General features: G+C 36.6%; 7 protein-coding genes across 9 annotated transcripts; 4 read left to right on the top strand and 3 right to left on the bottom strand.

Annotated features, from left to right (window-relative positions):
- Positions 1 to 1418: 1418 nt before the first annotated feature.
- On the top strand, positions 1419 to 2058 carry LOC108857263 (uncharacterized). Its single transcript, XM_018631222.2, has 2 exons — positions 1419 to 1727; positions 1824 to 2058. The coding sequence occupies exons 1-2, from the start codon at positions 1657 to 1659 to the stop codon at positions 2047 to 2049; spliced, it is 297 nt and encodes a 98-aa protein (XP_018486724.1). The 5' UTR covers positions 1419 to 1656; the 3' UTR covers positions 2050 to 2058.
- Positions 2059 to 2135: 77 nt separating this feature from the next.
- Positions 2136 to 3310, bottom strand: LOC108857262 (uncharacterized). The gene is made up of 2 exons (XM_018631221.2): positions 2873 to 3310; positions 2136 to 2797 (listed from the first exon to the last, which is right to left on the bottom strand). Exons 1-2 carry the CDS (start codon positions 3167 to 3169, stop codon positions 2303 to 2305), a joined length of 792 nt encoding a protein of 263 aa, XP_018486723.1. The 5' UTR covers positions 3170 to 3310; the 3' UTR covers positions 2136 to 2302.
- Positions 3311 to 3641: 331 nt separating this feature from the next.
- Positions 3642 to 5314, bottom strand: LOC108857261 (uncharacterized). The gene has a single exon (XM_018631220.2). It carries the CDS (start codon positions 4973 to 4975, stop codon positions 3806 to 3808), a length of 1170 nt encoding a protein of 389 aa, XP_018486722.2. The 5' UTR covers positions 4976 to 5314; the 3' UTR covers positions 3642 to 3805.
- Positions 5315 to 6079: 765 nt separating this feature from the next.
- Positions 6080 to 9685, top strand: LOC108857373 (histone-lysine N-methyltransferase SUVR4). 2 transcript variants are annotated; one of them, XM_018631358.2, is made up of 8 exons: positions 6080 to 6335; positions 6633 to 8081; positions 8163 to 8425; positions 8510 to 8576; positions 8655 to 8705; positions 8819 to 8912; positions 9144 to 9200; positions 9333 to 9685. In XM_018631358.2, the coding sequence occupies exons 2-8, from the start codon at positions 6666 to 6668 to the stop codon at positions 9362 to 9364; spliced, it is 1980 nt and encodes a 659-aa protein (XP_018486860.1). In that variant the 5' UTR covers positions 6080 to 6335; positions 6633 to 6665; the 3' UTR covers positions 9365 to 9685. The 2 variants fall into 2 exon arrangements, with proteins under 2 accessions (XP_018486860.1, XP_056842118.1); XM_056986138.1 differs by having other exon boundaries at positions 6089 to 6166.
- A 181-nt stretch (positions 9686 to 9866) lies between these two features.
- On the top strand, positions 9867 to 11056 carry LOC108857250 (60S ribosomal protein L23). Its single transcript, XM_018631211.2, has 4 exons — positions 9867 to 10007; positions 10379 to 10663; positions 10738 to 10779; positions 10868 to 11056. Exons 1-4 carry the CDS (start codon positions 9995 to 9997, stop codon positions 10948 to 10950), a joined length of 423 nt encoding a protein of 140 aa, XP_018486713.1. The 5' UTR covers positions 9867 to 9994; the 3' UTR covers positions 10951 to 11056.
- A 1559-nt stretch (positions 11057 to 12615) lies between these two features.
- LOC108863210 (peroxisome biogenesis protein 12) lies at positions 12616 to 15712 on the top strand. The gene is made up of 10 exons (XM_018637553.2): positions 12616 to 12801; positions 12880 to 12985; positions 13072 to 13220; positions 13554 to 13803; positions 14069 to 14178; positions 14505 to 14579; positions 14664 to 14750; positions 14971 to 15057; positions 15136 to 15273; positions 15355 to 15712. The coding sequence occupies exons 1-10, from the start codon at positions 12694 to 12696 to the stop codon at positions 15424 to 15426; spliced, it is 1182 nt and encodes a 393-aa protein (XP_018493055.1). The 5' UTR covers positions 12616 to 12693; the 3' UTR covers positions 15427 to 15712.
- Positions 15691 to 19122, bottom strand: LOC108863209 (diphthine--ammonia ligase). 2 transcript variants are annotated; one of them, XM_018637551.2, is made up of 11 exons: positions 18944 to 19122; positions 18756 to 18827; positions 18490 to 18569; positions 18194 to 18419; positions 18003 to 18118; positions 17855 to 17927; positions 17453 to 17768; positions 17043 to 17374; positions 16633 to 16958; positions 16241 to 16562; positions 15691 to 16155 (listed from the first exon to the last, which is right to left on the bottom strand). In XM_018637551.2, the coding sequence occupies exons 1-11, from the start codon at positions 19019 to 19021 to the stop codon at positions 15934 to 15936; spliced, it is 2163 nt and encodes a 720-aa protein (XP_018493053.1). In that variant the 5' UTR covers positions 19022 to 19122; the 3' UTR covers positions 15691 to 15933. The 2 variants fall into 2 exon arrangements, with proteins under 2 accessions (XP_018493053.1, XP_018493054.1); XM_018637552.2 differs by having other exon boundaries at positions 18490 to 18565; positions 18944 to 19010.
- Between the last annotated feature and the right edge of the window lie 6658 nt (positions 19123 to 25780).

The following is a 25780-nucleotide window of genomic DNA, read 5'->3' as shown; positions in this document are numbered from 1 at the left end:
GCTACCTTCTCCAACTGCATCCTGTTTTATTATTTTTTGAAGAAAGCATGCATTAAAATAGAGAGAGTTAAATTTTCTCCCAAACCAACTTTTCCGGCTATTTACTACTCCTTTTACTTACCCTAAAGATGAAAAAGGATATCAATTTAATAAATTTGAAAAAAAAACTAGTACTAGTAAACTGTTAAATTAACGAGGCAATTTATTAAAATAAAGTCAAAGTAAATAAAGACAAGGAGTCCAAAATATTTTTTTTTGTCGACAAAATAATCACAAATTTACAACTTACAAGCAAAAAGTTCACTTATCGATGCAAGTTACAAATCCCTGGGATACGAACTTGCTAAATTTAAGTTTTGTGATTTGGTTGTAAAGTTACTGTGCTTGGTTTTACTATACATACACTGATCACATTGGCTATCTACTCATCTCCGGTTAGTGTTCGTTGTATAGTTTATATGGGGGCATACATGATTTCACTAGAGTGGGCTTATATTTTGTAAGAAACATTTGTTGGGCTCTCTTGCTTAAAACCCACAAGATGTCCTCCTATCATGTTGTATTGCCATGGATGATGGACCAACCACACTTTTCTTTGGGTAATGAACATATATATTCACTTGGGTTAAATTTTGAGGAAATTAACAACACAGATTATGAAAACTAAACAATCTGAAGCATTGAGGTCAAAAGGGGATTTATGATGTGAGAGGAGACGAGCTTTGGAACTTCTTTTTAATGTGAAACATCTATTTAAGTAGACAGCTTGTGGTCTACTTATGGGTTATGGCTGCTTGATCCATTATTTTTTCTCCGTCTTTGCCCTGCAGATACCACCCGAAGGTTCATTAGACCATGGTCTGATATGTTACTAGGCAAAACCGACAGGCACTTACTGATCCCTTTGGTAGGCAAGTGGAGTATTGGATCAAGTTCAGTGTCATATACTGAAGAAACAAGAACAAAGGTTTTCAATGTGTGAATGATGAGACCAAACCAAAAGCAGGATACTGTTTTCCAAAAGACAGTAGATTGCAAAGTTCTCTCCCCATGTGAATGTATGCCTATGAAACATGGATATATATAGTAAGAAGTATATACACTAAAGTACTAATCCTCACATGCCATGACATACTACAAGAAAACAAACAGAGCCAGTTGGTGGTGGAAGCAGCCAAACTATAGGTGGGCTACACAAATCAATGTCCCGATTTATCACGTACCTTCCACTTAAGAATCAGTCAAACATTCTCGAAACTAATAAATTTTCTGAGGATAGAGTAACTGTCGATCTCAACAAGCATTTTGCCTTCTAGAGAAACAATCTTAATCAGATTAACTGATAAGACAAAAGAGGAGTAGAAAACCAGAGATCTGTAATATTATATATTTTTCTAGAATGACTATCTTAACAACGCAGCGTAAAGGATGTATCTATTGACTTTGTTTTGTATCCATTCTGAGTCAATGTGCTTACTTAAAGATTCCTCTTTCCTATTATCCCTTTAAATACAAAATAAGAAGTCACTTTATCCATACCTGCTTATACACACATGCAAAGCACCTGCTCTTCTCATAAACCTACTTTCTTCTTATCTTTCTCTCTCTCTGTTCCATCTAAAGAGCATTATAACATCTTCAGTATCCTCTTCGAAAATGAATATCGTAATCGAACACAACCCTTCTAGCATAAAGTTATCTGAACTTGGAGTAATGTCATGGCCTAAGTAAGTATCGAATATGCACATGCTCTGTTTCTAACATATAGCTAATTACATAGACTCCCACTTTTTCTAGTCAATGAATCTGTCTTTTAAATATAGATGGTCCTGTCAACCGGGGAAATATGCATTAGTATTTGATGAAAGAGAGACATGCTATTTGGTGAAGGGAAAGGTGAAGGTGTATCAAAAAGGTTCATCAGACTCAGAGTTTGTAGAGTTTGGTGCAGGAGACCTTGTGATCATCCCCAAGGGACTAAGCTGCACTTGGGACGTATCTCTTTTCATCGACAAGCACTACAAGTTCGATCCTCCTACTTCTCTATAGTTTTTCCTACTTATGATCTAGTTTGGTGTTAGTCTTTATCACCAGGAAGCATATAAGATTATATATCCAGACATTACACTTCTGTATTTATATAAACTGACAGGCATATATATTCTCAAACTTACAGAATATGTATTGTTTATCACAGCTAAGGCATGTATTCTATGTTCCAAGATGAATGGAAGCTAACCTTTTATAGGATTCCAGGAAGATTGGTTTCATTTGAAAGAATATACAGCTTATAAAGAGCTCATCAAAATAACAATCTGGTCCATGAACTCAGAAAGGGGAAAGCAGCGAATATCATCCTCAAGAGCAATGGCTTCTCCTTAACTCTCCACCGTCGAGTAGCATCTCCTCTCTTGAACTCTTGCTTCGGACGACGAACATTCTCTTCAAACGGAATCTCATTTTTCTTATCTAGATCATCCCAACCTCCATACATAGAACCTGTGCTGTTATAATCACCAACATCTCCTACCATCCATGACTTGTATCCTTCCTTATCCACACCACCACCACCACCACCCATGTTTTTAGCTTTCCTAGTTCTTGAAAACGTTCCTCTTCTTCTGCTTCGCTCTATAGGTCTAACAACACTCGGCCTGCTCAAGACCTTACTAAACACAAGTGACAATAAAGACTGCACTATAGGAACAGCTAGTGCCATTAAACCCGCGTCTGACTCTGTTCCAAGAAGCAAAGATATGCCTATGGGTGCAAGCATCCAACTTAAAGTCCTGAACACCTGAAACAAAGCATTTACACATCGAAATTGAGAAACTTTTTGTAATAAAACCATCATTAAGAACAGAAGCAATACCTCAAAGACCATACTCCAGTCTTCGTCGTCGTCGTCGTCATCATCATCTTCGTCGAGCCACCACCACGGCCTCTTCTTCTTTCTGTATCCAAATTCAAACCCTCCGTCGCGAAAGAGCTCATCCTCCGCACGGAATCTGAACCGTCCGCCGCGAGAAGCGCGGCACTGGACGGAGCCGCGGCTCAGGAAGCTTCTCCAGAGATCAATCTCGCAATTCAGAGTACAGTATCTGTGTCTGAAGGAAGTATTTAGAGGTGAAGAGGGAGAAGATAGCTGAAGATGGAGCAGATTCGCCATTGTTGATCTTCATCCACTCCCACAATAGCTGTTAATCGCTTGTTTCACGAGAGAAACAGTGATGGAGATGTAAACCAGATTAAACCAGAGATGAACCAAACCGAGTTCAATCGAGGTGGTGGAGATATAAACCAGATTAAACCAACAGTAAACCAAACCGAGCTCAATCGGGGTGATGGAGAATTGGAGATGAAAGCCATATTAACCAGAAATGAACCCAACCGAGTTAAATGGAGGTGATGGAAATGAAAACCAGATCAATCAACCAAACCGAGTTCGATAGAGGTGATGGAGATGGAAACCAGATTAAACCAGACCGGATAATCGAGAGGTTTATCAGAAGTAGATAGAGAGAAGAACGGTCCAGCTTGTCAATATTTAACCGGTTAATCAAAACCGAATAATAATTTAACTTATTACCGTACCAACGTAATTATAACAATAAACCGATCAAACCAAATGTTTACACCAATAATGCAAAGGAAGTTTTATTCATACGTTTGAGCTTATACTTTCAAATTTGCAATTTTAACCCATCAAACCAAACGTTTACACGTATAAAAGACTCTCAAGCCGCAGAATGACTAAACGCTTAATAGTTTTACCCATAAACCAAACGTTTACACCACCAATTCCTCAAGCCGCAGAATGGCTAAACGTTTCGTCTACAGCACTAAGGTTTGCTACTTTATTCTTGTTACGTCTCTTCTTCTTAGAGCTGTCTCCTCCTCCACCGCCGCATGTAATCGAAATCTCACATCCAAACACATTCCCGAAACATGAAAACAACCCTTTCTTACCTTCTCCGTCTCTTCTCCTCCGCCTTTCTTTCTCCTTTCTCCTACTCCTCCTCGGCCTCCTTCCTCCTCCTCCTCCTCTCCCGCTTGAATCATCGCTAGATGTAGACGTTTCAACCGCTCCACCCGCAACTTTTTTCTCTGATCTCCACCTCTCCACTCTAAGCTCCATCCCTTCCGTCTTCCCTTCGATAATCGAACTCGCTTCTTCCTTAACCGCAACCGCTTTAACCGCTGTTTTCTGTCTATTGTAAAGCCCTTGAGCAATCGCGGCCGCAACCACGGACGCCGACGGTCCAATGTCAGAGTTACAATACGAACCATTCACCATACTATCCACACCAACCACAACACTCCCTCCTCCTCCACCTCCTCCACCGTTGCCGCCGGTAACTCTTGCTGCGCCGGTAACAACCCCTGTTTTCACCCCGTAATCATTCGTCGACGTCGTTAGATCCGTCTGATCGCTGTTCGTGCGACGATGCATCATCTTTACACCATCTTGAAGATCTCTCTTCACATCGATAACATCTCTCGACAACGGCATACTCCGTTGACCACCGTCAAGAAGCGCAACGCCTAACCGTAAAAAACCTTGAAGCCTCCCGGAAGGACGACGTATCTGAAGCGTCACGAGCCTCATGTTGTTATTCCCACCGCCACAGTCGTCACCGTCGCCGAAACCAGACCAAGGAGCGAAGAGATCGCTTAGAAGAACATTCACGGTGCCGATAAGCGCGTCTTTAGACCAAGCCGCCGCGTAAATCTCGATCACGATCGCCGAGACATCAGCTTGGAGGGTCTTGTCGCTGACACGGAACACGAACTTCTCGTTCCATATCGGGTTGGATCGGTTTGCTTGGTCGACACGGGTCGTGAGTTTACGCATCGGGTCGGTGTTGATCCACGCGACGGAGTACGTTTTCATGTTTTTCGAAACCATGGATAGGTCTTGTGCTGAGATTAAGTTGATTTCGAGAACAGGACATGCGAATTTTTGCCGGACCATGTTTTCTAAAAGAGAGAAAAAAATCTAAATGGATTCGTTTAACGTTTCGCGAGAAACGTGGGATTCAAGAAAGGTTGAAAAGGATTTAAACCTTTCTCTTTTTTTCACTTGTCTCTCGTGAATGATTATGCGAATCAGATGAAAAAAGATTTGAGAAGGAGAATAAAAAGGAAGGGGAAGAAGAAGCGTGAGATGAGGAAGGAGATGGTTGTTTTTAGACATGATAAGAACTCGACCGTTGGTTTGTTTTACAAGCTGTCTTCAGCGGAAAAGTGGTTATAACAGTTGGAGACTTTAAGAACAGGTTTTGACATGTTGTAATGAGAAACAAAAGATCTAGTCAAAGGAGAAGAAGTTTCTGTCGTAACGAATTAACCATACTTATGTAATAATAGGGAAGTTTCTGTTATCTTCAAGCTCTTTTATATATTTTCATGAAGAAAGACTTTATTTATTTATTTATATACATATTTTTTGTTTGGCTTTTTAATTAGCTTTTTGGTTTATTGATTTTACGTTATTTCATGTTAGGGAAACTCAAATAAAAAATTCAGATGGTGTTGTTGGTAACAAGCTAATAAATAACAATGGTCACGCTCACAACCACACCAACTTAAATGCTAATACTTTATCACAAATTTAAGTGGTTAAAATAGTTTATGTTGAATATTTTTCCTTTCCATACTGAATTTCACTTCTTACTATGCTGAAGTACATGATCTTTCATCAAAGTGTTGGACGAGAAAGCTTGAAGTTTCGGGACTGCACTTATAGTATTAAGCAAATTAGTATATGTGTATAAACAGGTCTATTGGTTATTAAACAAATTGAGAGAACCTATGATAGTTCTTCTAAAGTTCCCTCCAATTTCATAGTTTAAAATTCTCAATTCACTTAAAATCATATGAAAACTTAGCAAAAATCAAATGACTTCACCCAAGGTTTCCTATGACCAAAACTACAATTTAGAGACGGAAGTAGCCCATAACTTTAAAACCGGAGTTGTCTGCCTCTCAAGTCAATGGGCCTAAGCAGACAAAGAAGTCAATGGGCCAATAGACACATAATAAATACAGTGTCTCTCTCTCTCTCCCCCTCGGAAAAAACAATTTTACTCAGCCGCAGTGACTCGGAATCTCTGAGAATGGGATCTATTTAGGGGATTTCCAACTTCCAAGTGACTTTTTTACAGTTTAGTAATTATCTTTATTTACAACTCTCACAGGATACGCTCTCTGCATGCAAATTCAATCACTGTCTTCATTACCCTTCCACAAGTCATTGTGATTAGGCAGCTGAACTCGAGAAGCTTCCGCTTTGAATAGTGACTCTCTCCCTAACCATCCAACCAACCTCAGAGGTTTTTTTTTCTTCGTTTATGCAAGCTCTTACTCGTTTTGCTCTTCAATTTGATTTCGTATTTCCTCGAAAATTAGGTTTACGTTAGGTCTCTCTGTTTTGGAATGGCTCCAGTGATTATGCATTCGCAGTTTTTCTAACTCGTGATTGCAATCACTAGCTTCTTAGGTTTTTCTTTTTTTTTTTTCTTTTTGTGTGTGTGTGTGTGTGAGAGATAGAGTTTGCTTTGATTGCTGATAAATTATGGCTTTTTAAAGTTCACATCTTTACTAATTTTTTTATTTTTTTGTTTAAAAAGTTTGCAGTTTTGGCTGCAAGTGATCTGCTGTAAATGCAACCTCCGTTGCCCACCGACGAGAGGGTGCGCAGAGCTTGTGAGAAAACTAGGGAACTTAAGATTCCCGATATAAAAACTCTGCCTGTGCTTAAGAAGCTACTGAGAGAGAATGGTGATAATTGGAATCTCATCAGACTCGATAACTACACTGCATTGATCGATGCTATCTACTCTCTTGATGACGAGACTGAGAGTTCATCTAACAACAATAGAGGAGGGAAGGATGCTGCTGTTGTGGGCAGCACTGACACTACGCATAGAGTGAAGAGAAACGAGAAACAAAGCGAAGGTTCATCCAACGGCATTAGAGGGAAGAATGCTGTGGTCAGTGTCGTTGACTCTCCTCCTAGTGCTACTCTCAAGAAACAAAGCAAAATTTCATCTTATGTCAACCGAGGGAAGAATGATTTGGTCCTTGAATCTCCTCATACTGCTACTCTGGAGAAGCAAAGCCAAGGCTCATCTAATGGCATCAGAGGGAAGAATGCTGTGAGAACTGAGCCTTCTCCTAGTGCGAAGCCAACTGAAACTTCATCTAATTGCAGTAGAAGGAAGAATGCTGTGAGAACTGAGCCTTCTCCTAGTGCTACTCTGAAGAAGCAAAGCCAAGGTTCATCTAATGGCAATAGAGGGAAGCATTATATGCTCAACGACCTTTCTCCTAGTGCTACTCTGAAAAAGCCAACTGAAACTTCATCTAGTGGCAATAGAGGGAAAAATCTCGCTGTGGTCACTGGCTCTCCTCTTCTTAGTGCTACTCTGAAGAAGCTAAGCGAAGGTTCATCTAATGGCAGTAGAGGGAAGAATGTTGTTGACTCTCCTGCTACTCTGAAAACAATATATGAAACCCGTTTTGCAGCCTCAGGTTCGTCCGTTGAGGGAGTCCAGGAGCAGCCACAGAGTAGCAATGGTGTTCGCAAGAGGAAGTATAAAACCATTATTCGTGACATAACCAAAGGTTCTGAGAGCGTTGAGATATCTCTGGTTGATGACGTTGGGACCGAGAAAGTGCCCACATTTACTTACATCCCTCACAACATTGTATACCAAAATGCTTACGTGCATCTCTCTCTGGCGCGGATTTCTGACGACGATTGTTGTGCTAGCTGCAAGGGGGACTGTCTCTCAGCTGACTTTCCATGTGCTTGTGCTCGTGAAACCAGTGGAGAATATGCGTATACCAAAGAAGGGTTGCTAAAGGAGGAGTTTCTGGACACTTGTCTTAAGATGAAAACGGCACCAGATACATTCAGTAAGTTTTACTGCCAAGACTGCCCTTTAGAGAGAGATCATGGGAAATGCGAAGGGCACTTGATCAGGAAGTTCGTCAAGGAATGCTGGAGAAAGTGTGGATGTGATATGCTGTGTGGCAATCGAGTAGTACAGAGAGGGATAAGGTGCCAACTGCAGGTAACATTTTTCTGGGAGATGCTAATTTAGTTCCTATATGCCGACCATTGCTTCATGTCTTGATGTCTTTTTATGTTCCAGGTTTACTTTACCTCGGAAGGGAAAGGATGGGGTGTTAGACCACTGCAAGAATTACCGAAAGGAACCTTTGTCTATGAATACATTGGTGAAATATTGACCAACACGGAGTTATACGAGCGGAATCTAAGGTCTAGTAGTGAACGGCATACATATCCTGTAACTCTGGATGCAGACTGGGGTTCTGAAAAGGATCTGAAAGATGAAGAAGCTCTTTGCCTGGATGCCACAATCTGTGGAAATGTAGCTAGGTTTGTCAATCACAGGTATGGTGCCAATCAACTCTCCTTGTGATACGTGCTTCTCTTTAGAGTTTAACCACCTTCTTCTGAACTTTATTGTTGATGCAGATGTGGGGATGCAAACTTGATTGATATTCCGGTACAAATAGAAACTCCTGACAGACATTATTACCATGTAAGTTTATCATTTCCCCTCTCTAACCTCATCTTTCTCAAGGCACCAATTGTTAAAGTTTGGTTTGGTCATGTGTAGATTGCCTTTTTTACCATTCGAGATGTGAAGGCCATGGAAGAACTGACATGGGTAAGCACCATGATGGACCAAACACGTCTTCTACTTTTCCCTCAAATTAATGTTATTCACTCTTGAGTTGTACACATACTCCAGTTCAAATGACCCTTGTTTTCAAATCGCAGGACTACATGATAGATTTCAGTGATGAAAGTCATCCTGTGAAGGCATTTAGATGTAGCTGCGGAAGTGAATTATGCAGAGACAAAAAGCCAATAGGTCAGTTATCATTTACACATTGCCTTCAATATTCAAATCTTTGTGACAGAGCGCTGGATTGCTTCCTTAGCAGTATGCTCACACATTCCTAAGTTAGAACTTGTTTTGCTCAGTAACATTTCACGAAGTACATTGGTTCGTAGACTAGACACTATACCAAATAATTAAAAAAGGAGCTTCAGGGAATATGAATTGTCTTGGCTAATTATTCCTTCTGGTGATATCTGACAGGAACTCGAGGCAAGTCAGGAGAAAGAAGAAAGGTTGTCCATGCTAAAAGACAACCAGGTGAGAAAAACTGTCCAAGATAGTAATTATAGTCTTGAGACAAGTAGGCATCAAGTGTCACTCCCATTATGATTAGTGAATGATTCAGTTGTCGAATGTTTTACTAACAACCATAAAATCTTGTAAACGCAGATACCAAAGGCGTACCGTTAAAGCGGAAATGAGGATGATCAGTAAAGAGTAAAACATTTAGAAAACATATTCCCACCACATTCACTTTGATGCTTCATTCCAACAGAGAACTGTAATGGTCACCAAAATTTCTTCTCTTAGAAAAAAACTCCCTTCTTTAGGTTAAAATGATCTAAACTGAACAGTTCTTCTGGTGGTAAGGCTGACAAAGATTTTTTTGGTAACTTTTGTTTGCTAACCAAAGAAACTCATGGTTAATGGTTGTTCTACATGTTCCATTGCCAATGTCAAATATATAAACACTAGGCTTTCTAAAAATAAATAAATTGGTTATGATTCCTGGTTCTAGATTATGAAGTATGTGATGGAAGCACTTGAAGATGTAAATTACTTTTATGACAATGATGCATTGTTACAATCAACTTTGAGACATGCCATCTGATCAAGATTATAGTTTTCCTTGATAAAATTTATAGGTTACTGAACGTTTTGAATTTTGTATAGACTGTACTGCGTTATTGGGCTTATTATTTGTAAGTTTTATCGGGCCCAATAACATCAAATCCAGGTCAGAACACAAAGAAAACCCTAGCATAAGCATATATAAACCTTGTTACACTGCAATCGTAACTCTTCCTAAGGAAAGCTACTAATCTGCAACCATGTCGAAGCGAGGTAACAATCCCTTTCCATTTTTTTCTTGTGCTCGCGTATTGAAGATCTAGTGTTTACCTCCGCTTGTTTTCCCTAGAGAACTCATCACCTGTTTTTTTATTGTAACTTGTGAGATTCAGTATGATTGGTCTCGAATGGAGCTGAAAATACGTTACGTTTTCCATCAGCTTATGTTGTAGATCAGTAACTCTTTTATAAAACATTTACTTGCAGATTTATAGGGTTAGCATACGTGTCTTCTTTATCATTTTGTCGGAAATGAGGTTTATGCTTCGAATGCGAGATAGCCATTATGTTGAGATCCTAATCATATGTCTGGTACATGTGTTGATTTATATTGTTTCTCATCTCTTGACCTTTTGTTTACTTAGGAAGAGGAGGAACCTCTGGTAACAAGTTCAGGATGTCGCTGGGTCTTCCAGTGGCAGCCACCGTGAACTGCGCTGACAACACCGGAGCCAAGAACCTTTACATCATTTCCGTAAAGGGTATCAAGGGTCGTCTCAACCGTCTGCCATCCGCCTGTGTTGGTGACATGGTCATGGCCACTGTGAAGAAAGGTAAACCTGATCTCCGTAAGAAGGTTCTGCCTGCTGTCATTGTTAGGCAGAGGAAGCCTTGGCGCCGAAAGGATGGTGTCTTCATGTACTTCGAAGGTTTGCATTTCTACTTTTTTCCTCCTAATTGTATATGAAGTGTGCAAGTCTAATTAAAGTATGCGGTTTTGCAGATAATGCTGGTGTCATTGTCAATCCCAAGGGTGAAATGAAGGGTAAGCAGTTCATAGTCTAACAATAAACACCAATTTAATTAATGACTTTAGCCTAATGAATCTCTGTTTTTGTGTATAATGTTTATAGGATCTGCCATCACTGGACCAATCGGAAAGGAGTGTGCTGACCTGTGGCCAAGGATCGCTAGTGCTGCAAACGCTATCGTTTAAAATCTATCTTTTTGTGTTCGTTGAACTTTGTCACTGTTGAGGATACTTTGTTTCTTAAATCTTGACTTGTGTTATTACTTAAATCTTGATTTTAGTTTTCCCAATTTTTTTGTTTCTCATGCCAGTTATTATGATTTGGTTCACTATCTAATGATGGCAAATGTGATAAATTTCTATGAACAATCAGAGAATGATATGTGGACTAAGCTTACTTTGGTCTGGTTCGCTTATACTGGCTAGACACACCCAGCAACGCTAAACCAATCAAAACTTTAACCTGCTCTATATGATTTTGTTCGTTGGTATAAATAAAGTTTAGACAAGTTAAAGTGTATGCATGCATATCAGAAAATAGATACAGTGATTCACCCTGATTCAAACTTTTTAAAAATAGTGTTATTGTGCTTTTTATTTGATTAACTATTTTAAAATCTACGGTTATCAAATTATTTTAAATTGTATATTTTAGAACCATTTTAGAGTATTTGATTAAAGTTTATCAGTTAGAAAATAAAAGTTCAAATTTCATAATTTTCGATAAGATTTTAGAATCTATTAACTAAAAAATACAATAAATTTTCATTTCACTTAAAATCATCTAGAAAATTTAGTAAAATTAAATCACTTCAAATTGTTGATTGAATACATCCTAGACAGTTGTAATAATTTCTTGAAGATAGTTTTATTTGGAAAATCATCAAGACATACCTTTCAAAAGACGAACTTTATCTTATAGTTCAATCACTCAATAAAAATTCACTCAAAAGTAATGTTAACTACTAACAATTTATGTACTAATACTCCACACCGGAATACACTTATCATAAAAATGTTTTTGTGGCACCTAAAGATCAAATAAACAAAAATGATTATTATAAAAGAAATGTGAAAATTTATTTTACAATTCATGCATTTAACACTAGTTTATGTTCATCTAGATAACAATGTATTCATTGATTCGTAAGATTCAGTTGTTTCCACTTGTCACTAGAGCTCGAGTTTATAATAGAGTGATATTAAGTGTTGTTTACATAATCAGCTCAGTAAATATCATTCGAGATCTTCTCATAACCTTGATTTGTTTTTGCCATATTGCTTTTCATTATGTCGGTCCGTGAATCAATGAATGTTTTTGACAATTCAATAACAGAAATGTGTTTATTTTTTGTATTTGTCTTTGATAAACTATTTTTATAGACATGATCGTGTTCTGTTTTGACTATGAAAACTAAAACATGTGAGATTGATGAAAAATTCATCAAAAATTCATTTTTACAACTAATAAATTAAAGGGAAATCGATGAACTAATCCAAAAATTAAAATTAAGAAACTAACAAATTTTTTGGAAAAAACAAGAAGAGAGAAAATGGGAAAATGATTAGTTTATAATTTTTATTTTTTTTGGTTATGACACCAAACTTATCTAAGATTAAACCTAACTTCATTTCCTGAACCAGTGACAAACTAGAGTCATGTTCTCTAATCATAACATATTAGCAACTAGCTAACAAAACAATATCTAAACCCAAAAATATGATGCAATTATGAATGAAGCAAAAACCAACACAGTAACAATTGTATGAGTCAGATATGCAATGTTGCTGACGTGGCAAGAACCTTGATTTATGACGTAATAAATAAATATTCTCTCTCTCGAATTGCGTATTTTCTCCTTCGTCTATCTTCTGAAGAAGCTAAAGGTCTCACCTTTATCAACAATCACTAGAAAGAAGAGGACGAAGATGCTGTTTCAGGTGGGAGGTGATGGCACACGACCTACCTTCTTCGAGATGGCTGCGGCTCAGCAGCTTCCAGCTAGCCTCCGCGCCGCTCTCACATACTCACTCGGCGTAAAATCAGAATGCCCTTCTTCATAGATCGAGGTTCGGTACATATCGAATGTTTAATTCATCTTCTTTGTTTTGTAGGTTTTTGCTTTGAGACGATCGTTTCTTCATAAAATCTTAGACTACGAGGATGAGTTCTATGCTGCTCTGATGCTTATCCTCGAAGGGCATAGCTTACGAACCACAGGTTAGATTCTGTTAAAGTGTTTTCTTTACAGTGTATTGGAGTTTATGTATGCTTACAAAGTTTGGTCCTTTGTGAATTGTTTTCAGATGCTTCGTTTGCTGAATCATTGTATGGTTTGAGGAGGAAGTCAGTGAGATTGAGATTGAGGAAAGAGAGTGCTATGAAAGGTTCAGGAGAAGAAGTTCAACATTCTGGTTTGGAGAAACGCCAGAGGATCCTCTCTGTTGTGTTTCTGGTACTTACACTTATCCTAAATGCAAAGCTTTTGTAATTGAGTGTTCTGTTTTAAAGCATAAAGCTTGTGACTTTAAGCTTGGTACTGCATTCTAATAAGTGCCGTTTCTGGTATTTACACATCCTAAATGCAAAGTTTTTGTAATTGGGTAATCTGTTTAAAGCATAAAGGTTGTGCCTTTAAGCTTGGTGCTACTTTCTAATATATGCCTTTCTGTTGTGTTTCTGATTACACTTATCCTAAATGCAATTTGTAATTGGGTGTTCGGTTTTAAGCATAAAGGTTGTGCATTTATGCCTGGTACTGTCTTCTAATGAATGTCTTTTTCGTTAGGTTGTGTTACCGTATTTTAAATCGAAGTTGCATGCGATATATAACAAGGAGAGGGAAGCGAGGCTCAGAGAAAGTTTATGGGGAACGGAGGATCAAGGGTTTGATGAAGCTGACTTCTTTACAGAAGAGGAACCAGTTGTTTCAAGAGGGGATAGTGGGAATCAAGAGCTTTCTGTTCGGGTACAGTTAGCTACGAAGATTAAAAAGTTCATAGCTGTGTGCTATCCTTGGATACATGCATCAAGTGAAGGTAACCAGAGATCTCTTCATAGTAGCTGATGATTCTTTATATTAGTTAGGAGCTATTCTTAGTTTATCTTGTTGAGCTTCATGCCTAGAGTTGGAATCTTTCTAAATTGAAATCACAATCCACGGTGTTAGTTCATGTCTGGATGGAATTCTGAGTAATGTAGTTTATGCCTGCATTTGCTTTAATATGATATGAGGATTCATATTGGATCTCTGGCAGCTTTGGTAGTTAACTTATCTGGCATGATCTATGCTTTGCTGTGCAGGATTATCATTCAGTTACCAGCTCTTATATCTACTGGACGCTACTAGATTCTATTCTCTCGGCCTTCAAGCTCTTGGGGTTCAAGTTTGTCGAGCTACAGGGCAAGAACTGGTATCCACTTCCTCCTTTCTGCTTGAAAGTTCTCTTCATTCTTGATTGGCTTGTCCCTAGTCGAAGGAGGTTTAAGTATTAATGTATGAAACGAAATGCAGTAGTGTCGTTCTAGGATATTCTACTATAGGCCTCAAAGAACTCATGATCCTGATCTTTACTGGACGATATACAAATTATACATAGATAACGGTTGTAGATATCTTGCTGCAAGAAGTTGTACATTCATCAAACTGGACCTGTAATAAACGTGAACTTGTATATTCACATGTGTTATGTCTAATACACTTTTGTCTTGATTTTTTCTTCTTTTGATGCCAAGATAGATGGATACGTCTTCAAGAATTTCGAAGATACGGAACCATGAACGTGAGAGACTTCGTGGTCCTCCATGGTTAAAAGTATGCTTTTTTTTTTAACGTCCTACTAGTGCTTATACATTAATGATCCAACGTTTGACAATACTGTTTTGAATATTGAATCAGACAGTGCAAGGGGCTCTTCTTACCTGTTCATATGCAGTTCTTGACTATGCCCAAACCGGTTTAATTGCAGCAGTTTTTATCTTTAAAGTAAGTACCTATAAACTTTACCGTCTTGAAACCTCACCACCATATTCTGAAGGAGATTTCTTTAGAGAATGTGAGCTTAAATTAAGTTAGACTAGATTTTGTAATCTACAGCCATAGCTAATTGCTATACTTTTAGCTTTTTGTCTCTCAGTGGATTTTTCATCACATACTTTATTTTCTTTGAACATAAGTGTCTCGTTACTTTATCTGGTTTTTGTAGATGATGGAATGGTGGTATCAATCGGCTGAAGAGAGATTGACAGCTCCAACTGTGTACCCACCACCTCCACCTCCTCCAGCTCCAAAGGTATTTCATATCAATGGTAGTAATATCTGAAACTAATGTAGACATCTTTAGCTCAGTCAACTTTGTAAATGCATGCAGGTGGCTAGAGAAGGAATCCCTCTACCTCCGGATAGTTCACTCTGCGCGTTATGCTTGCAGAAACGAGCCAACCCGTCAGTTGTCACTGTCTCTGGATTTGTTTTCTGCTATGCTTGCGTATTTAAGTATGTTACAAAGGTTAGCTCTCCAAAACGCTTCTCTCTATTCTCAGTAACTACCCCTCCTCGTAAAGCTTATGTTGGTCTTCTGTTGTGACAGTACAAGCGTTGTCCAGTGACCTTGATTCCGGCAAGCGTGGATCAGATAAGGAGGCTGTTTCATGACACTTAGGGACAATCTGTTTAGTGGTTTTAAGCCACCCGGTGAGAGCTTTGTTCTCTCAGTCTCGGTTTGGAGATGATGCAACCAGAGTCTAAACCGGAAGAGCTACAAGTCTTCCAAGTGTCACTCCTAATTCCCCAATTGGTTTATGTATATTTATATAAATGGATATGCTTTCTTCTAGAGTTCGTCAAGTTTAGTTCATCAAGTGCATCTTGTATTGCAAGAAAGCTGTGTTACGCCTAACCAAAGCTGAATTTGACGAATAACAAAGAAAGCAAACAATATTTTTCTTTTCCTTAGGTTCACAAACAAAACATCATTGCGTTTTCATTTGAAACAAAACAACTACGTGTTGTTCTTTCGAAGTAAAACAAGACTTCCAAAACATTATAGCCGTTCACGAGGCTCCCCACTGCAAACAAACGTCGTCCGTGGAAACTCATTGAAGAGGATAAGCCTGCTTAAAAAAAGTCAAGAAAGGCAAAGCTTGTGTTCCTTGTGCGGTAAGGAAGGTTATGACCTTAGGGAACATAGTTCACAGGTGATGATGTTGTCGAGCGAAGCAGAAGTGTTTCCAGCACCAAGGACCGGAACCAGATTGAATATAGGTTCTTTCAGGCCGCTGAATGTAACTCCGTGACTCATCTCGTTAAGCTCTTTGAATGCAGTTTCAAACATGTCAGATAATCTCTTTAGGGACACACCAAGACTTGTAGAGAAGTGTATTCTTAAGCTCTGCATCAACAAAACATAAGATATAAGCAAAGCTTTAGAGGAAAGACTGACATTGTGTTCAAGAAAGAAACCCATTCATTCTCACCGTTGTGTCTTGCCAAGAGAATGAATTTTCAGACAAGGTTTTGTTGAGAAGATACACACAGAATCTCGGTATTCTCTCCAGTTGTTGATCTTCATCACCGGATGGTTCATGTAGCTTCCTCATCACTTCGGCAGAGATGGAGAGAACAGTCACACATATTTTCCCATCAATAACTCGTGTCTGCATACAGTCTTGGTGCCATTTCTCTGGCTTATATCCCCAACAACTGTAGTCTCCTTCACACAATTGATCTTTCCTGGTTTCATCATCGGTCTCTGTATCTTCTTCAACGTATAAGACAGGTTTTACTTCAACAAGAGCCCTGCAGAACAACAGTTCAAAATCAAGAATTCACAGACTAGTGATCTTAGATTCTCTGCAGTTTTTAATACCTTTTGGGAAGATCGGGAACGAGGATGTAAAGGAAAATAGGGTCGAGTGTCCTCGATACCCTCTGAGAAGACTTTGCCAAATCCAAGAAGGAAACAAACTTTTCATGAAGTTGGTTCCTCTCTGATTGCTCTGTGCGTGCTGAACAGAATACCACAAAGAGAATAGCTGATGAAGTGATGGAGCATCTAAAAGCCTCAGCTATCGCCTCACTGTTCGTCAATGCTTGATTCAGCTCAGCAATTGCGCCTTCGTTTCGAAGATTCATCGTGGGAGGGTCAAGCCCTAACTGTCCAGCCATGTGAAGTACACCCTTGTGCAAAGTAGCCTGAAGTAGAAATGAGTTTGCTGATTAATAAGAAAAAAAAAACTTAAAACCTTTATTCAGAAGTTGAGATGAAAAAAATATCACCTGACTATAAGGTCCAATGCAGCTAGGTGCCCAGGAAGAGATGCTCTGTACATGGAGAACCCTTTTGCTGTGGTCATTGGCGACTAAAACCTCAACGTAAGCTTTACCAAGACCAGCTTGTACCAAAGGAAGTTCTATTGTACTACGTGAAGGAACACCAAAAGGGCACTTCTCTTGTGTGATGAACTTCACATAAGTCTCATTCGCCACAGCAAATTCAGTCATATCGGAGATGTAAAGATGTATGTATAAGACATTCTGCCAGTTAAGTCCATGTTTCAATATCTGAGTCTCAATTTCTGTAAGAACAGTCTCAAGATCTTCTTTCAGACCTGTACACAGAGTATAAATCAAATATCAATTACACGTGGGAGAACATCATGAAGATTTGGTCTGTGTTTCGGTGTTACCTGTTGAAGATTCACTAGAATCTTCTTCAAGCCAGCAGCAGATGGAGAATGTGTTTTCTTTCCCGGTCTTTGATAAGTTAACTCTGGTTCTTGTATGTTCAACGATTCCATTATCTAGTTGGCAGGTAGATTCTGGTGTGTTAGGACCATCTCCTTGTACCTCAAACACCAATCCTGGCTCCTCTTCAACCGAATTAGAGTCTGCATTTCCCTTCTTTTCGAGATGGAAGATCGTTGGATGAAGAACTCCAACAGGTGCAATAGAGTCTGGAGAGTGTAGCTTAACTTCAAATTCATCAAGCACGATTCTCGCATTCTGAAAAATAAAAAAAAAAACAGATATTGTCAAACAATAGACAAACGTGATGAAACAATGAACTGAAAATTGTTAAGAAGACATACAGTGAAAAGCGGGCAATCGAGAGTCAAAGTCTCATATTCTCCTCCTTCACCGCAAACATTACTTCCATATAACCTGGAGCAAAGATGCATTCAGAAGCCAGATAATCAATGTGACACAACTAGATAATAAAGAACTGTGGCATAATACTCTTTCAACTTCAAAAGATGTGGTTCCATGAAGGCTAAGTCTTTCCCTAAATGCTTTGAGGGATCCAACCCTATTGCCGCCACCTTGACTAGAATAGCTTTGATTCCATTAGCTATCTGCAAGTAAACAAGAAACAGAGTTAAAGAAGAAGTACAAAATCATAAAGTGAAAAATTGAAACTTGGGGTATACCATTTCCTGAAGAAGCAAAGTCTGGTCTTGTTTCCACAAAAACGCCAAAGAAACAAGACCTAACCGTGAACAGATACTTTCCACACGCAGACGTTGGTAGTCTGATGCAATGGCGCCAGAAGATACTGCAGTGATGGAAGGTATCTGTCTCTTCACTTCACTTAACAACACAAACATATCTTCCACTTCATCGCCTTGAGTCATTTGGTAGCTAAGTTTCTGATGCCTGCACACATAAATCTTTTAGAAATAAAACAACAACAAAAAAGGATTAGAATCTCAAGCAAAAGCCTAACCTGGAAGAACCGCGGATTCTTCTTCTGAACAATGGCACATTCATGCATTCTGCATAGCTCACAATAATCTGGTGGCCTACCTACACAATACATTCACCAGATTCATATAAACACAGTTCTATACATATGTGAAAATAATAAAAACCCTAATCTTTCTTAAAACCCTTGTTCAAATTCAATTAAAGTATTCAGCTTTCCCTCACAATCATGAACATATATGTATCTAAAATCATTCAAGACAAAAGAAGAAGCAGAGAGAGACTTACAGTTTGATACATGTAGCTGTCCAGCTCATCAACCGAATCATCAACCGGTAACAAGTTCGCCAATGCAACGATCTATTACGAAACATACAAATCAGCAGTGAGATTTAAAGTTCATATATCAAAAAAAAAGAAAAAACTGCAGCTTCAGGGAAGCTCTTGACAATAACAGGTACGAGAAGAAAACGTACCTCGTGACCGTACTGGATACATTTCATCATAACATAGCAGCTATCTTTGCCACCACTCACTAAAGCCACAACCTTCATCTCTCTAGTTGCAGTGTGAGGAGAGGAAGTTCTTCTCTATGTCGTCGCCGGCGACTTTAAAGAGAGAGAGAAAAAAAAAGGAACTTTATAAGTATTTAGGAATGTGGCATGACTTTTCTTCTTGTTATTCGATTAGGCCCTTTAATGTATTTTTTTTTTGTTATTCGATTGGGCCGGTCGGTCTTCCGATTCTCTCTTAAAAACATAAACAGAGTTTCCATGTCTGAAACCATTGTGCTTAGCAGTTTGTGTTATTACCTCTAGAGATTGGGAAACAAACTGATTGAAAGCCAGGGGAATCCTAACTTCAAAATGAGCGCTTCAGGTGCTCACGACAACGAACCAGCTATCCTCGTCCATAGACCGTCTCAACTACCAAATATTCAGGAAGAACCTTAAAAACTTCCTCATTTCCGAAGACAAAATGATGTAAAGGCGGTATTGGTTTGAAAGAAAATTCATTTTCATTACATTAATAGACTCTGCATTGTTTCACAAGATTTGATGAGGATTTTAATGTATTTATCTAATTCTTATGCTTTAGATTTTAAAACAATGTAAATGAATTTGATAGAAACCAATTCCTTTAAATTTCATGACTTTTGCATTAGAATTGAACCTAGACAAGTTTGGAATTGATATCTCATATAAGACTACACTAACATAGTTCTCAGATACTAGACGCTGAGTTCAGTGTTTACACCACTCTACATAAAAAGCGAAATAACATAACAAAAAAAACAAAAGTATTTATATATCAAATAAATATTTTTTTAAGAAGAAAGTCATATAGAAAAATTGATTCACATATTCAAATATTTTTATATCACTATATAATTATACAACTATATTTGAATTAGAAAAAAATAATATCATGACTCATTTTGATCTGGGAAGAAAATATTCTAGTTCACACATTGCATTGCAATATAGATTATGACAAACAATATACTTACATCCATCAAGATGATGATATACCTTTGTAATTTATAATAAAAGTTACATTTCTTATCATATTATAAAAATCAATAATCTTGACGAATATATATGATAAATAAACAAAAAAAAAGAATTATCTTCAATACTAGTTTAAAAGCACAAAACTGTTTCTTTATTATAATGAAATTTCCATTAATTTCTTTTAAAAATTACTGAAAATCCACAAATGAGTAACACGGATATTAATAGAATAAGAAAAATATTAAATTGAATAACACATAAAAGATCTTTTTTTGTCATCCGTATAATATCTTCAAAGAGTGTTTATAAGCAGTGGTGAATTTAAACTAAATGATCAATTAGATAATTGAATAATACTAATTAATGAAGACTGAAGTTCCTTCCAATTTAGCCTAACTTTTAGATCCAATACATCCATCTTAGTTGTGTTTCAAATTAAAAAAAAACCTCCATCTTAGTTAACTTCATATTAAAAAATCTTTTCGGATAAAAATAATGATAAATTTTATTGCAGTTTTCCATTTTGTCAAATTTTAAATTTGTGATACAGATGCATAAAAAATATTCGACATTTCTAGTGGTTAATGATGTGGCAAAAAGAGTTGTGAGTTCATATAAATATTATACCATAGTACCAGAAAATATAACTAAAAAGTTTAATATGTCTTCTAAATCAAATGTATTATAAATATTTCTTCAACTGCAAAAACTTTTATGTGGCAAAAAGAGTTGTGAGTTCATATAAATCTTATACCATAGTACGTACTAGCAAATTATGACTCTAAACTTTTAATGTGTCTTCTAAATCAAATTGTATTATAAACATTTTTCAATTGCAAAAACTTTGATATGGAAACACTTTAATAATCAATAAGTAAAATTAAGCAAAAATTAAGGAAAACTAAGCAAAAATTAAGTAAAATATAACTTTTAGTTTGGAAAAATATAATACTAAAAAGAAAAACCAAAGTCTATTGATTCAAACCAAATCCGATTATGAAAATTATACTATGTATTAGACATCTAAACCGAATTTTCCAAAATACAAACTACCAACACGAGCTCAATTAGATACTCGAACAACCTAATTCAAATTGAAATCAAAATAAAATAAATTAAATTGACACACGTACAGTACAAAAGACGAAGAGCCTGGGCTGGGAGTCCATATATATGTCGGGATAAACCTCAAAATAATCAAAACATATACACTTGGTCATTTTGTTATATAAAATTTTAAACTACACAAATTAGTTACTAATTAAGTAGGAAAGTTTTTGATACTTGCCAGCCAGCCTCGATAGTATTGAGCGTATTGTTGTCATAGGATACCGAAGTGATCCACAGTTGAGTCAAACTGAACTCGGTAATCTGTTCAACTTTGGGACGCCAGACGTTAAACCTTAATTTAACCCTATGTAACTAATTCTTACTTTAAATGTGTAAGATAAATGTTATATATATAATAGCTAAATTATATATTGGTTAATTATACCTCATGTCCAAGAGTTACTTCTTGCCCAGGTCGAGACCCTGCTTTCCCGTTCAGTCGCCGTATAGGAGACATTCCGTCCCGTTTCCGTGCCATACCTGCCAAATGGTATCGTCTATGTCTGGCAGATATTCTGGTGCTTCATGTATCGTTGTTTAAATAAAAATTTATTAGTCTTTTAAAATGTTAAACTAATGTACAATAAATAGAAAATTATATAAACTATACCAGAACAGTATGATTCCGCAGAAGAGGGTGATCAGACTGATTCCGCAGAAGAGGGTGATCAAAAGCAGGTTGATCGTTGATGTTGATACAATCAACGATATCTCCCTCTGGACTCTATTAATTATAATAACCCAACAAACATTATTCAATATAAATTGTATAGATACATCATATTATTACTGAGATTTAGGGATAAAATTCAAAAATAAATAAAATCACCGTAATAGTTAAGAATGGAGGCACGACTGCAGTGCACGCGACCACAGCGAGAGCCAAGACAACGAATGTTTTTTTTGTTAAAAAAATACAAATGTTAATATTATATCATCAATTTCACCTAATATAATAATCAACAATCTTGACGAATATATATGATAAACAATAATAAAAAGGAATTATCTTCAATATTAGTTTAAAAGCACAAAACTGGTTCTTTAGTATAATGAAAAATCCACAAAAATCCACAAAAATTAAATTGAATAACATGTAGAAAATCTTTTTTTTAGTTGACACGTAGTAGAAGATCTTCAAAGAGTGTTTTATGAATTTAAAATAATTGATCAATTAGATAATTGAATAACACTAGCTAATAAAGACTGAAGTTTCTTCCAATTTAGCCCAACTTTTAGATTCAATACATTCATCTTAGTTGTGTTTCAAATTTAAAAAACCTCCATCTTAGTCAATTTCATATTAAAAAATCTTTCCGAAAAAATAATAATAAATTTTATTGTAGTTTTCCATTTTGTCAAATTTTAAACTTGTGATACAGATGCTTAAAAAGTATTCGACCTTTTTAGTGGTTAATGATGTTGCAAAAAGAGTTGTGAATTCATATAAATCTTATACCATAGTACCAGAAAATTATAACTAAAAAAGTTTAATATGTCTTCTAAATCAAATGTATTATAAGCATTTTTTCAGTTGCAAAAACTTTGATGTGGCAAAAAGAGTTGAGTTCATATAAGTCTTATACCATAGTATAGCAAATTATAACTACAAAATTTTAATATGTCTTCTAAATCAAATTGTATTATAAAAAAAATTTCAATTGCAAAAACTTTGATGTGGCAACACTTTAATAATCAATCAATAAGTCAAATTAAGCAAAAAATAAGCAAAATTTAAGTAAAATATAACTTTTAGTTTGGAAAATATAATACTAAAAGAGAATTTATTTTAGCAAGATATAAAATGAAAACTTATCTCATAGAAAATACTTCAAATACAAAAGTGTTAGAAGGGATATGTGTATCAAGAATGTAGCATGGACGACTGTTATTTGATAGTTTCTTAGAACGTGGTGAAATAATAAAGTCCATTAAACAGCAACTAATATATACCCGAGCTGCCAAATGGGTAGGATTATCCATGGGCATGCCCCAGTTTTGTAGTGTTCATGGCCTATAATATTTTGGCCCAAATATAAAATGGTTATAAATGGAGCTTTTATATATAAGGAATCGTATAATTTGCATGATACTATGTTTACATGCCTAGATTTATAGGTAAAATTTTAACTTACGAGACTGACAACGATATTCAAAAATAAATAGACTTGTATATTACATATAGGAGCGTTCACAACTTGCATTATCTGTTTCAGGAAAATTGAGAAGAATATGCAATTTAAGATGCATACATGATGGAATTAATTCCGTTGTTAAACCACAAGAATTTGGCAAGTGCAGGCAAACCTTGACAACATAAGATAGAACATAATAAAGAAAAAGCAAGAAACTAAAAGAACAAGAAAAGACCGAAACATGTATAAAGAAGTACAATGTCTAAGCTCAGGTGAACCACATCTCCATGCTCAGGTCCTCCATAAGCAAAACATGTGTTGCTGTACTTTTCGATGTTGTAGTAAGTAGTGTTTGTCGCTCCTACTTTGAGATCGGAAACAGCCTAAAATTCGTGTATGCTGACAGTCTGTAGATCACGCATGTAAGCGGCTTTATCATTGTCTGGGAGAAATCCTGACCCCATTTGAGTAGATGTATGCCAGCCGAAGACATGAAGGTTTACGATTTCACCACCCCACTGGATGTTTTCTGCGTGGTCAGTGAAGCGTGTGAAAAGCTCCAATGGCCAGTAACCTATCGGAGTAAGGTGGCCAGTAACCTATCGGAGTAAGTCTTATAGTGCTTTAGTTTTACACTTTTAAGTCTTTTGATATTGATTTATTATTATATTATAAATTATGACTATAATCACTGTATTGAAAATTGTACAATCAATAATCTATTTGTATTTTGATAATTTTATATTTGATATTTGTAGTGTTTTGAGGAAAATTTACTTGTGATATTTTAAATTATGCAAACATAAAATAGGTTTGGTACTTGTTAAGAAAATTGATTTAATTAGTACTTTTCATACTAAATTCTATTAAAATGCAAAGTATCATACAAAAATTAGTACATTGACGCAATACAGTTAAAGAAAACAACCCATTGATATCATATCTGTTGTAGCGGAAGCTTCTAGGGATAGAACTAGATCCGTTGATTCTGAGAATACCCGGAAACTAGGGTTTGTGAATACTCTTCACAATGCTTAATTAAAACTTCTTAGGGTTTGAAAATACTTTTCTCAGTGGTTTATCAAAACCTCTTTCGGAAAACTCCTTTTATTAATCAAATCATAATATGAATACAAACTTAAGCCTATACGACTATATATAAGAAAACCTTAAAAACTCTAAAACAATAATGATAATTATCAAAAATAATTAATAAATCAATAATATGATATTTGGAATATTTTCAAATATCTATCTACATCAATATCTCTAGAGAGAAAATCCAAAGAGATGGGAAACTATTAATGCTACGAACAACTAAAACCGAGCTACTAATCACAGCCACAATTACCGATTAGTTTCCCGCTAGCGCAAAAGCAACAAAATCTATCACACCACCATAACCAAACGCATAACACCAAAACTATAAATAATTAAGCTTAGAGAAGAGATAAAATCTATCTAATCTACTGGCCAAAAGACAAATAAGTTGAAATCTAGTAAAATAAACTGCTATAAACACTGATTCCCAAAGCACAAAACACACACACATAATATGTAACTCGAACCAACCAACAAGCGTATCAAGACCAAATCTTCTTAGGTTTAGTACTATATAATAGTATAATACGACTGACTCTGAACAAATATGCAAGACAGAAACAAAAGTGCAAGTGGATCTAAAACACTATTAAAATGTGGCCCCTCCAAGATATAGAGAAAATCCACAGGCTTTGCCAAATAAAGCAAAGAAAAGAAAGATTCCAGTTAAAATTTAATGCGATTTCTTACAGATACAAAACATACCTCGTACGGACGCACATTGTCCACGTTGTTTAATAGCCATAGGCAGCGAGGAAAAAAATCTTTCTTTTCTCAAATGAGGGAAATAATCTATACGATTTTAAAAATTCTGGTGGCTCAACAACATAACTGACTATTCTAGGAAGCTTTTTGTTAAACTCACATATACATGTGACGTAAAGCAGTTACACGTTCCCATTCAATGTGATCTCAACCGTTTCTTAGAGTCAAAGCATCATAGCCTTTTTTATAATGCTTGAACAGAAGCAATAAGTTTCAGATACATCTCACTTGGATACTCGATTTGTTTTCGTCAGAAGTGCAATGCCATATATGGGCGATTCAATCATATAAGACTAGCTAGTTTTGTTCTAAATATGCAATTAACAAAAATATTTTTAAAGAAACTCTGAAAAATATGTAATAAAATTGGGCAGTGCCACAATAGTAACACGAGTTATTAGAATAAATGGTATAAATAAATAAGAATGGCTGCGTTCAAAAATAAATAAAAATTTTAAAAAATGGCTAGGGAATAGAGCTGGGAATTTGACTCATTATCCGCGGGCTCCGCCCCGTTTGATCCGCCGCGGGGCGGGTGCGGGTCGAGTGATTTGAAAAAAATTGTTCGCGGGTACGGGTACGGGTCGAGTGATTTTAACGCGGGACGGGTGCGGGTCGACAGAATTCAAACTGCGGGTATCCGCCAACCCGCAAAATTATAAAAAAAAAGAAATTTAAAATATGATTT

Source organism: Raphanus sativus, chromosome 5 (genome assembly GCF_000801105.2).
Source record: "Raphanus sativus cultivar WK10039 chromosome 5, ASM80110v3, whole genome shotgun sequence".
Classification (NCBI taxonomy): domain Eukaryota; kingdom Viridiplantae; phylum Streptophyta; class Magnoliopsida; order Brassicales; family Brassicaceae; genus Raphanus; species Raphanus sativus.
This window is presented reverse-complemented; position numbering and strand designations above follow the sequence as displayed.

Excerpts from the sequence above, each read along its gene's own strand:
- LOC108857262 (XM_018631221.2), bottom strand. The coding sequence starts at position 3,169 with ATGGCGAATCTGCTCCATCTTCAGCTATCTTCTCCCTCTTCACCTCTA. Across the intron at positions 2,798-2,872 it reads ACTGGAGTATGGTCTTTGAG|GTGTTCAGGACTTTAAGTTG; the intron begins GTATTGCTTCTG and ends GCTTTGTTTCAG.
- LOC108857263 (XM_018631222.2), top strand. The coding sequence starts at position 1,657 with ATGAATATCGTAATCGAACACAACCCTTCTAGCATAAAGTTATCTGAA. Across the intron at positions 1,728-1,823 it reads GGAGTAATGTCATGGCCTAA|ATGGTCCTGTCAACCGGGGA; the intron begins GTAAGTATCGAA and ends TTTTAAATATAG.
- LOC108857261 (XM_018631220.2), bottom strand. The coding sequence starts at position 4,975 with ATGGTCCGGCAAAAATTCGCATGTCCTGTTCTCGAAATCAACTTAATC.
- LOC108857250 (XM_018631211.2), top strand. Across the intron at positions 10,664-10,737 it reads TGTCTTCATGTACTTCGAAG|ATAATGCTGGTGTCATTGTC; the intron begins GTTTGCATTTCT and ends GCGGTTTTGCAG. Across the intron at positions 10,780-10,867 it reads TCCCAAGGGTGAAATGAAGG|GATCTGCCATCACTGGACCA; the intron begins GTAAGCAGTTCA and ends TAATGTTTATAG.
- LOC108863209 (XM_018637551.2), bottom strand. The coding sequence starts at position 19,021 with ATGAAGGTTGTGGCTTTAGTGAGTGGTGGCAAAGATAGCTGCTATGTT. Across the intron at positions 18,570-18,755 it reads ACAGCTACATGTATCAAACT|GTAGGCCACCAGATTATTGT; the intron begins GTAAGTCTCTCT and ends TGTATTGTGTAG. Across the intron at positions 17,769-17,854 it reads TCGATTGCCCGCTTTTCACT|AATGCGAGAATCGTGCTTGA; the intron begins GTATGTCTTCTT and ends TTTATTTTTCAG.
- LOC108857373 (XM_018631358.2), top strand. The coding sequence starts at position 6,666 with ATGCAACCTCCGTTGCCCACCGACGAGAGGGTGCGCAGAGCTTGTGAG. Across the intron at positions 8,426-8,509 it reads GCTAGGTTTGTCAATCACAG|ATGTGGGGATGCAAACTTGA; the intron begins GTATGGTGCCAA and ends TTGTTGATGCAG. Across the intron at positions 8,706-8,818 it reads CCATGGAAGAACTGACATGG|GACTACATGATAGATTTCAG; the intron begins GTAAGCACCATG and ends TTCAAATCGCAG.
- LOC108863210 (XM_018637553.2), top strand. The coding sequence starts at position 12,694 with ATGCTGTTTCAGGTGGGAGGTGATGGCACACGACCTACCTTCTTCGAG. Across the intron at positions 13,804-14,068 it reads GATACATGCATCAAGTGAAG|GATTATCATTCAGTTACCAG; the intron begins GTAACCAGAGAT and ends TTTGCTGTGCAG. Across the intron at positions 15,058-15,135 it reads CACCTCCTCCAGCTCCAAAG|GTGGCTAGAGAAGGAATCCC; the intron begins GTATTTCATATC and ends AAATGCATGCAG.